The following is an 11114-nucleotide window of genomic DNA, read 5'->3' as shown; positions in this document are numbered from 1 at the left end:
TCCCAGCCATGCCTTCAGTTGAGAAGATAACTCTCAGGATGTATCTTCACCAAGTCAAGGTTTCCCCATCTGTCTAACTGGCCTAATTGGTGGGTGTGGGGATGGGTTCGTGTTTAACTGGATGTGGTAGTCATGGGTAGCACCCTGGCAGAAAGTATGCCATTGATCCAAGGTAAGAATTGTTTTAGCCAAGGATTCTAGACATCTCTTCATGGTCATCTTCTGATCCCAAGATGACCACCAGAGGCCCACTTAGTCAAAAAGAAGAGGAAAGAGCAAGGACAAGGACAAGCAGCTTGGGCCCACACCCTTGTAAGAATATTAATGGATGCCATCCCCAAAACCAATCTCTTTGGTCAGAACTGTGTCTTATGATTGCCATAGCTGCAAGGGAGTCTAGGAAATTTATAACTTGCACATCCATCTCAAATCGGGTTCTTTCTACCCAGACAGAATAACCCCTTCCCTACAAGTCTTTCCCTTGGGGGAAGGACCCAGCCCCCTCCAGAGCTATCAAAAAGCCACTTCACAGACTACCTGGCCCCAAAGAAATACAAAATCCCACCTTCAGGGTCAACCCCTGGCATCCCCCTGCACACACGGACTCATCCCAAACTGAGGCGAGGCCATGGAGAGGTGCGGCGGGACCCTTGGTGGTGGCGGTGGCGGCAGCGGGTGGGGGGGACCTGGAGAGGCCTGGCCTCCCGCATCGTACCCCTGGAGAACCGCCTTCACGCCCAGGTGTCAGGTGCCCGAGGTTTGACCCGGTCAGTGGCCGCAGCAGTGGGGGCGGTGCAGGGGTTGAGGGCGGGTGGGAGGGGGGTCGAGAGGGCGGCTGCGCATGCCCACTGCCCCCGCCCCTTCGCTGCTGGGGGTCGGGGAGCCTGGCCCCCAGACCATCCTGTCAGATCCGCCCGCAGCTTCCCTGCACATCGCTTCTCCAGGACACAGGTAAGTCGGCCGTCCGTGCCCCCCACCCACAGCCTCACTCTGGCCTGGGCTGGAGTCTTCCAGCGCCAGGTTAAAGGGGACCCTTCCGGGTCCGCGGTTCTTTTTCCTGGGGAAGTGAGCCTCTTGCTCCCGGCGCTGGGTGCCGGTTCTGGCGCTGCAAAAGCAAGGACCTCTTCTCTGCATAGGACGAAAAGGAGCACCTGGGCGCCACCGTGCAAGCTGAGCCCAAAATAGAGATGCGGGGAGGAAAAAGTTTTAGGCTCTTCTGTCCCCGCTCAGGGCTTTGCACCTCGCCTCACTCAGAGGAAGGAAGTAATGAAAGTGCATGGTTGGGCGAGTTGTCCAGGTTAGTCCTGCAAGGGGGCCCTGGTACCCCAGCAGTCTCCCTCACCCAGTATGTACAGCCCCTCGGCTCACCCTCCTAGGGCAGCAAGGCAAGGCGAGGCCAGGCGGCGCGTCCCAGCAGCTCAAAGCAGGTGGCTCCAAGGGTCACAAGGACCCTTTGGGGACACTCCGATGGCATTCCCCACTGCAAGTGGCTCTGTTACTTAAGCCAAAGGCTGAAAACCCATTCTGTAGCACCTCTCTTGGGTCTGTGTGACCTGGGGTCAGTTCCTGTCCCTTCGCTTCTATGAGTTCGCTTTTCCTCATCGATTTGATGGGTAGGGTGACCCTAAGCTCGACCTCCCCCTAGTCGCGAAGACTAGATGAGTGTGGGCACTTCTGGGCTCACCCTGCCTCTACTGAGTGCCACACTTAGGGGTCAGTACCGAAGCCACCAGCGCTATCTCTAAGAGGGAGAAGCTCTTCTCACACTTCCCCCACCGCTGGCCGTGGCACCCCCTGATTTCCAGCTTCTCAGGCCCCAATCTTGGAGATGGAGATGTCCTTGCCTGATCCCCTGCCTTTATTTATTTTTATTTATTTATTTTTTTTGGCGGTGCTGGGGATAGAACCCAGGGACTTGTGCATTCAAGGCAAGCACTCTACCAACTGAGCTATATCCCCAGCCCTGATCCCCTGCCTTTAAATCTCTTAAGAAAGTCAGTTCCACCACATACCTATTTTATATATATAAAACACACACACACTCACACAGGTCCAGACTGTTGACTGTTTTGAACTTCCAAGAATGTCATAGATGGAGGGACTGAAGGCAAATGGGGTTTTCAGTGGACAATACATCTTTGTTTGGGTGTGATGTAGATAGGCCCTATGCATAAATAAATTCTGAATTTTCTAAAAAAAAAAAAAGAAAAGAAAAGAAAGTCAGTTCCAGATTGGGCATTTAGCTCAGTTGATAGAGTGCCTGCCTCGCGTTCACAAGGCCCTGGGGTCAATCCCCAGCACCAAAAAAGAAAGAAAGAAAGAAAGAAAAAGTAAAAAAAACAAGTCAGTTCCATCTCAAGAGTAAACCAAATCCCGAAGTCTCCTCCCTACCTGCACTGGTACTGCCACCATCTCCAGCCCCCCCCCCCCCACACACACACACACACACTGCTGCTGTTTACTTCCCTCCCCACGATCTGTCCTCATGGGTTTTCTCCCTCTTTCTTTTCCCAGTGTGAACCCCCAAAGCTCCATTTTCTGCTTGTTTTTCTCATCCTGCCCCCCTCCCTTTCTGGGCAAGCACTTCCAAGCGACCATTTTCTCGGCGTTCTGCATCCCTCCCCCATCTCGCCCTCCAAATCCCGAACTCCACTAAAACTCCCAGGGAAACGTGGAGCAACCGTCCCCAAACTCTGCCCGGATTTTTAGAGAAAATTGCGGTAATAGCCATCATGGTGCACTTTGAGGGAGCTTCCCAAACCGGAAGTGGAGGTTCATTCAATGAGTTAATGGTGATTTGCTATTAATAGGAACACAAATTGAGCACCTGCTGTGTGACTATCCCCCTCTAATATGCAAGACAGTTTCCTTATTTATCATGTTTATTGCCTTGCACAGCTAGAGTCTAATGCTCCCTGGGCCAGGAGTTGGGTGTTGTTTTGTTCTGTGCCTTTTCACAATGCCTCACATACAGGAAAATCCATTAATTAGACAATGGGACATTGAATAATAATAAAAATGCCTAACATTAATCCAGTACCTTCAGCATGGTGATCACCTACTACTAAAATACATTTTACTTTTTTTTTTTACTTATTTATCTTATTGTTGTCAGACAACAGTGTGAAATTATAGACAGCAATGTAGAATAAGACTAAAATTCTAAAGAAAATGGTTAGTAGGCTACATACTTCCCTCATTTATTTGGTTTATTCTCTTTTAAATAATAATGCCCTTTTAGAACATAAACCCCTTGAGGGTGGGGATATTCTGAACAGACTACTGCCTGACAGGCATTGACCTGGGGTGGGGTTCAATGGTACCCCAAATAAACAAAATCCTGCCCTCCCTCTGCAATGGGTAGGGACTGTTGATGGGTATGGGAATTCTTTTCTGAGTAACAAAAATGTTCTAAACTTCACACAATTCTATGAGTATGATAAATCCATTGAACTGTACATTTTTTTTTAAAGAGAGAGAGAGAGAATTTTAATATTTATTTTTTAGTTATCGGCAGATACAACATCTTTGTTTTGTATGTGGTGCTGAGGATCGAACCTGGGCCGCACGCATGCCAGGCAAGAACGCTACCGCTTGAGCCACATCCCCAGCCCCTGAACTGTACATTTTAACTGGGGGAACTTCACAGGATGTAGATTGTACCTCAGTAAAGCTGTTTGGAAAATTCTGCCTTGGCACTAAGGAGTTAACCCAGTACTAGGTGAAGCCATGAGTTTGATCCTAGCACCCCCAAAAGAAAAGGAAAAATATTTCCTTCACAGAGGTTCTCTCTGAGGAAGAAGGGGGGAGACCAACATAAATAATGTATGCATATTAGGAAGTAATCAGCACACAGTAGGCACTCCAAATGTTGATTCAGTGACACCCAGATATCCCAGTGCCTCATATCCCTTGTTGTCTTTCTTCCAACTTGACAGAGCCTACTGTTCTCTCTTCCCTGAGCTGCCTGTTTTGGGGCATGGAACTGCCAACAAAGCCTGATGTCTTTGACCTGGGCCTGGGCACATGGAACCCCAGCTCAAAGGAGAGTCGAGAGGCTTGGTCACACCGCAAGGGTGTTGGCAAGCGACTGCCTGAGTACAAGGCGGTGGTGGTGGGTGCAAGTGGCGTAGGCAAGAGTGCATTGACCATCCAGATGACCCACCAGTGCTTTGTGGAAGACCACGACCCCACCATCCAAGACTCCTACTGGAAGGAGGTAGCCCTGGACCGGGGGGGCTATATTCTGAATGTGCTAGACACTGCAGGGCAGGAAACTCACAGGGCCCTGCGTGACCAGTGCTTGTCAGTTGGTGATGGTGTGCTAGGTGTCTTTGCTCTCGATGATCCTTCATCTCTGACCCAGCTGCAGCAGATATGGGCCACCTGGAGTCCTCGCCACCCCCAGCCCCTAGTCCTGGTGGGCAACAAGTGTGACCTTGTGACCACCACTGGAGATGCTCATGCTGCTGCTGTAGCCCTGGCTCAAAGCTGGGGAGCCCCATTCGTGGAGACCTCAGCTAAGACCCGGCAAGGTGTGGAGGAAGCCTTTTCCCTGCTCATCCAAGAGATCCAAAGGGTCCAGAAGGCCATGGCAGTGTCACGTGAGGAGAAGTCCCAGCACCAGAAGGCCATGTGCAGCTGTGGCTGCTCTGTGGCCTGAAGATATAGGTCTGGAAAGATGGCTTCTCCCACAGGCCAGGGTGATGATTCCTTTAATATGAGACACCCCCTATCAACTAGTATCATGGACACTGTTGGTGTAATGGGCATAGATGGACACACTTCAATTAACTTTCATTTGGTGAGGTGTTTTTTTTTTTTTTTTTTTGGCAACACGGGGGTTTCTAATGTTGGCTATGTTATGTCAAATTGAGAGATTTTTGTGCAAAATTAAAATGTTCTCAGGTTTCAAAGCTGCCTCCATGCCAAGTGTTATGTGGGTGGGAGTGAGACTGGGTAGAATGATACTTGAATTATGGGAATTCTTTCATTCAAGAAATTTGGGGAAGGCCAGGCATGGTGGTGCATGCCTGTAATCCCTGCAGCTTGGTTGGCTGAGACAGGAGGATCATCAATTCAAACCCAGCCTCAGCAACTTAAGGAACTCAGTGAGACCCTGTCTCTAAGTGAAATATAAAAAAGGTCCGGGGATGTGGCTCAGTGGTTAAATGCCCCTGGGTTCAATCCCTGGTACCCAAAAAAATAAATAAATTTGGGGGATCCCTCTGTGTACCAGGCCCTGCTTTGGGTACATTGATTGCACCTCAGTGCAAACAATACACATGAAAACCGTCTTTGTATATATACTGCCACTGTTCAGTGCATAGAAGCACAGACTGAGTAGGCAGTATCTCTAAAGTGCAGGACCCAGGGAAAGAGTCCCTCTGCCCTGTCTAGGGGAAGCCCTTAGCAACTGCCAGTCACAGACAAACAACTGCTTCAGATCCTGTTTATTGTAGGGCCAGGGTGGGGATCTTGGGGTTGGAGGAGTAAGCTGCTCAACGTGCTGGCAGGGTGAGTCCTGTGTCCAGGTGGCTGGGGCACTCCTGGGTTCCAAGACACAGGTTGTGGGCTGAGCTCAGGGCGGCAGGAGGCGGCGCGCAGGCGCCTGGGGCTGGGGGTTCTCCAGGCGTTTCACGCGCAGCAGTGCCCCCAGTACACCCTCAGGCGGCGCCTCTGGGCCCAGATCCTGGTCTGCCGCGCGGCGGAGGCGGCGCGGGACAGCAGCCGCAGCCTCGGGCTCTGGGCTTCCAGTGAGGATCCGCCCCAGCAAGTACCTTAAGGACCAAGAGGAATGCAGTAAGCCTGTGTCCGCAATCGTCACTGCTGTGGCCAGGACCCCGGACAGCGGGACCCTGTAACCTCAGACTTCCGGATCCCTCCTCACCCAAGGGTCCCCAGCCCAGAGCTTTCAGGAGACAAGAGGTCCTCCCCTCCCGTACCAGAAACTATGAATTCCCGCCTCCCTCTTCTGGCAGAAAACGGGCGATCAGGGTCTCTCCTCAGGACCCGAAGTCAACCTACCATTCAATCTGTGCCCCACATTCAGGATCTCAGTTCTCCCTCCTAGGACACCAGAACCCTTGCCCATCCCCAGGATTTCGATGTTCTCGCCTCCACGGGATGAAGCGGCCCCACAGTCCCTAGTCCCCGCTCTCCCAAGAGGCTGATGACCATCCCAACCCTCCCTTTGCCCAGCACCTCAGTAGCTCCGGGTCCACATCAGGTGTCTCCTCTCCAGTGTCCTCGGCATCCGGGCCAGTGGGGCCGTCGTCATAGACTGGAGGCCGGGGACGAAATGCAGCGGCGGGTGCCGGCGCGGGGACAAGCTGGGCTGCGAGGGCGGCAGGGTCAAGGCGAGCGCGAAGCAAAGCGCGGGCAAGCTGCGCGGCGGGCGCGTCGGGGTCGTCGTCCAGGCCGAGTGGCGGGTCAGAGGCACGGGGAGAGCCCCAGACGCGGAGCAGCTGCGCCAGAACTCGCGCCTGCTGATCCTCAGCCTCCTGAGCCTCGGCCCGAGCCCGCTCCTGACGCTCCGCTTCCAGCAGGTGCGCCAGCGCCCGCGCCAGCTCCTGCACCGCACCCGCCGCCTCTCCTCGGGGCACCGACCGACGGAAGCGGCGGGGAGTGCCAGCCTCAGTCATCGGCGGCGACGCTGCACTCAGGCTGCGGGGCTCCTGCAGGAAGATGAATTGGGTAGAAGATATTGTTCAGCGTCCATCAGGCCTGGGACTTCTACCCGGGGGTGGGATGGGGGCTCCGTGGACCCTTAAATATCCACCAAGCCACGAGTCCTCCCAAATACCCAAACACCTCCAAGGCCACAAGAGACCCACCAAATATCTCTAGACACACTTAAGACCACCACAGACCCCTCGACCCCATTCCCAGTTCTGCCTTCCTGACTCTCAGAACTTGCCTTGGGGTGGCTGGAGACGGGATCTCATACTTTTCTAGTGGGAATTAAATTGGCAAAATAATTTTGAAGAGCAATTTGGCAACGTGAAAAAAGAAGTATATATGCTATGACCCATTTTGCACATATACTATTGGACATGGGTTTGTGAAAGATGACAACAGCACTTTGTAATAGCATAAATGTGGAGGCTAGGCAACTTAGTGAGATTCTATTTCAAAATTTAAAAAAGGGCTGGGTATAGTAGAACAAAGAAAAAGAAAAAACGGGGGCTGGGTATGTTGCTCAGTGGTGGAGCTCCCCTGGGCTTAATCCTCACAGGGGGGAGGGGAAAGGGAGGCGGAAAAAAAAGACCTGGAAACAACTCAATTGTCCACTTATTGAGAATGCATATAGATGCATGATAGGACATAATATTATGCAGCAATAAAACTAAGTGGATTATAACTACACACCTCAATACGAATGAATCTCACCACCAAAGTAGAGCCAACTTTTCTTTTTAAAGAGGCAAGTTTTGGCTGGGGGTGTAGCTCAGTGGTATACCACTTGCCTAGTATGTGCAAGGCCTTGAGTTCAATCCCCTAGCACCCAAAAAGAAAAAGAAAATAAAGAAAAAAATAAAAAGGCAAGTTCCAGAATCCCACTGCAGACGTCTGAGAATACCAGGCACGCAAGGACTTCTTAGTGACCCCTAGTGACTACCAGGAGGCAGGTGCCCAGTTTTATTCCATTTTTATGATGTACCAAAGCAGGAAAAACTAAAAAATAAATTGTTTAGAGATATATACATATGTGATGAGGAATCAATGGACAGAAAATACATGATAATGAATGAGGGGGATAAAGACATCAGGGGAGGGACACATAGGGGCTTCTATTATTGGTCATACTCTATTTCTTAAGCTGTGTCGTGGGTATGCAATGGGTTATTTTATCATTATTCTTTACAATTTTACATATATGTTAACTATATTGTTGAATATAAAAATATTTAATAATATTAAAAATCTTCCATCCTTATTCAGACATAAAGTGCTAGAGGATGAAGCTGCTGCAAGAGCTCTTGGTTGGTGCCCACCACCCCTCAGCCCCAGAGGAATTACTCACCATTAATCACAGTCTCCCCCACCCCGCATGAACTGACAACCCTTGAGGTGTCATATTTGCAACCCAACACTGCTACATCCACATGTAAATTACAGCACACATTCACATCTACATTTGCTCAAGCAGTTACACTCTCCAAGCCACACAGGTGCAAGGACATGCACCACCCTTAAAGACACAAAGCAGCAGAGACATCATGGCTCCTCTCTCCGCAATGACACAGCTCCACGAAGCAGAAAGAAACAGCCTCATGAACATTACTACAAAATCTCAGGCACTCAATCCAATAGAACCAAGATGGAATGTGCACACCAAGAGACAGGACCCACTCCTCTGAAATAACAAAATCATGCAGACACACTCAAGCACACAGAAAGCCACGCCCATAAGCCATGCCATCACACATAAGGAATCACAAATACATACACACACGGTGTCAATGAGAAAGCAATCAGGTCCACACACCCACAAAAAAAGTCCCAGAAGCAATTCCAGTATCACACACGCTACACAATCACGCAACTTAGCAGGATCCTCAGAAGCTGTCAAACCCAAGGACACACATTCACATATTAAAACACCCCCACATCACTGTCATCACATCTCATGCACACATGCCGATACGTGCACACCCTGCCAGAATTCTCCCTAGTGCCATGCCAGTGCCACATTCTGAGGGCGGGACAACACAAGGCCTGGCCTGTTATGCGGTGGGATGGGCAGGGCGCGGCTGCTGGCAGAGCCCAGGAAAATGCCACCCGCACACGCACAGACCCAATCTGGTCTCTAGTGTGTCAGCCTGGCCTTCCCATGTACCAGCGGCTGGAGCCTGGACCACTCTTGACGATCTCCTCACATCCCTAGAGCTGGCTCAAGCAAGGATGTGGCACTGACCATCGCCCGCAGCATCCTTCTCCCCACCCCCACCCCGCTCTGGACTGGGGTCGCACCTTTACCGGCCGCGCGCAAAGCGCGGGGGGCAACAGAAGAAGGCCCAGCAGCAGCAGCACCAAAAGGCCGACGCCCCCGGCCCGCGGCCCGCGGAGCAGTGGCGACCCCGCCATGCTGCCCCTGCGAGCCGGGCTCCGGACGGGCGAACTGGCTGGCAAGTGCGCAGCGTCGGGCTATGGGGCACAGCTGCGGTGCTCTGCGACTGCGCACGCCCAGGATCCAGGCCCCCTCCTGCCCACCCGGTCCTGCCACTCTACGCACGCGCATCCTCAGGGCTCTGGCAGCTTCTGTATCCCGCACATCGCCATGGAAATACCCAAGGGGCAAGGTGGAGAGCTGGAGCCTGTGCTGGCGGTTACCATGGCAGTTGGAGGGCAGTTGCTAGGGCAACAGACCATGCTGTTGACTTAGCAGACAGGGAAAATTAACTCAGTGGAGTGAAATGGGGGCTGGTCCCCACCTCTGCCTTCTTGGGGAGATGGACTTTGTTTACTGGGTAAACAGCTATGAGCTGTCTCTTGTGGGCCAGACCTTTTACAAAGAGATGGGTTCCATCCAGGTGGAGTGACCCTGGACAGCTCAGTTCTCCATGCTCAGCCCTGACTTGCAATAAGAGTGTTTCTAGTAAATCCAATATTAGGATGACTTTTAAGGTTTAATAACAATGATATTCAGTAGGAGCTCAAGAAATGCTCCTTTCCATCCTCTTCTTGTCTCTTCACCAGTATTTTTTTAATCTCTCCATGGCTCTCTGCATTTCTTTCTGTCTTTATGCTCCCATTGCTGTCTTCCTCTCCCCATCTGTCTCTCCTTAGCTGGCTATTTTCTGTATTCATGTCTCCAACATCCTCCTGCCTCTGTCTTAATTTACTGTCAGTACATGCTTGTTTTTCTATAAATAGATACCTACATAAATTTGTGTCCATATATTGTTTCAGAAAGAATTTCAAGCCACTTAAATGATACATCAGGGGCTGGGGGTTTAGCTCAGTGTTGGGGCATGTGCTTAGTTAGCATGTGCAAATCTCTGGGTTCAATCCTCAGCACAAAATAGAAAAGAGGGCTGGAGTTGTGGCTCAGTGGTAAGCACTTGCCTGGCATTTGTGAGGCCCTGGGTTCAATCCTCAGCACTGCATATAAAAATTAATTAATTAATTAATTAATTGAATAAATAAAAGATCCATTGACACCTAAAAACATTTTTAAAAATAGAAAAGATACATCAAAGGAAATAAGATTTTAATAAAATATATGTATATTCCATAAGAAAAAATGTTGAGAATATTGGCAGTAGTTATTTCTGGGTGGGGAGATAATCAGTGATTTGCATTTTCTCCTTTATGCTTTGTTGTCTGAAAAGAATGTTACAATGAATGTTAGAATTAGATAAAACAATAAATATATTTTGTTTGGGAATTAAGACAAAATATGATGACAAGGCTTAAATTATAAATAAAGAAGAGAAAGATGTGGCCATATGATTGAACATTTATCTAATCCATTGATTCTGTTTTCATGTCTTCATGTCTTGGGTATCACAAACAACAGACAATGAAAATCCTTACCCACATCCCTTTATGGAGCTGATGATTATACACCTAGGAACGGTATAATGGACAAACACTTATGGTAGCTCCCATGCTCACCACCTTCTGGTGATCATGTCTTTGCATGATCAATTGTGACTAACTGTATGTGCTCACATGGAGGTGATTATATTTAAAAATAAGGTTGAGGGCTGGATTATAGCTCAGTTGGTAGAGTGCTTGCCTTGCATGCACAAGGCCCTGGGTTCAATCCCCAGCACCACAAAAAAGTAAAATTAAATTAAATTTAAAAATCAAGAAAGGATTAGATGTTCCTCTAGACTACTGGCCCTGGCTGTGTGTGGTGGTGCAAGCCTGTAATCCCAGAGGCTTGGGAGGCTGAGACAGGAGGACCGCAAGTTCAAAGCCAGCCTCAGCAACTGCGAGGCACTAAGCAACTCAATGAGACCCTGTCTCTAAATAAAATACAAAATAGGGCTGGGGATGTGGCTCAGTGATTAAGCACCCCTGAGTTCAATCCCCCATACCAAAAAAAAAATTAAATAAAATTAAAAATAAGGTTAAAATAAGGGGACTTATACTCCCTTGCT

At 49.8% G+C, this 11114-nt stretch overlaps 2 protein-coding genes across 2 annotated transcripts; one reads left to right on the top strand and one right to left on the bottom strand.

The window, feature by feature from the left end:
• The first annotated feature begins 3811 nt into the window (after window positions 1-3811).
• On the top strand, window positions 3812-4780 carry Eras (ES cell expressed Ras). Its single transcript, XM_027952232.2, has one exon. The coding sequence runs from the start codon at window positions 3980-3982 to the stop codon at window positions 4661-4663; it is 684 nt and encodes a 227-aa protein (XP_027808033.1). The 5' UTR covers window positions 3812-3979; the 3' UTR covers window positions 4664-4780.
• Window positions 4781-5438: 658 nt separating this feature from the next.
• Window positions 5439-9133, bottom strand: Pcsk1n (proprotein convertase subtilisin/kexin type 1 inhibitor). Its single transcript, XM_027952279.2, has 3 exons — window positions 8977-9133; window positions 6205-6677; window positions 5439-5780 (listed from the first exon to the last, which is right to left on the bottom strand). Exons 1-3 carry the CDS (start codon window positions 9088-9090, stop codon window positions 5582-5584), a joined length of 786 nt encoding a protein of 261 aa, XP_027808080.1. The 5' UTR covers window positions 9091-9133; the 3' UTR covers window positions 5439-5581.
• Between the last annotated feature and the right edge of the window lie 1981 nt (window positions 9134-11114).

The sequence above is a fragment of the Marmota flaviventris genome, chromosome X (assembly GCF_047511675.1).
Source record: "Marmota flaviventris isolate mMarFla1 chromosome X, mMarFla1.hap1, whole genome shotgun sequence".
Taxonomy (NCBI): Eukaryota; Metazoa; Chordata; class Mammalia; order Rodentia; family Sciuridae; genus Marmota; species Marmota flaviventris.
This window is presented reverse-complemented; position numbering and strand designations above follow the sequence as displayed.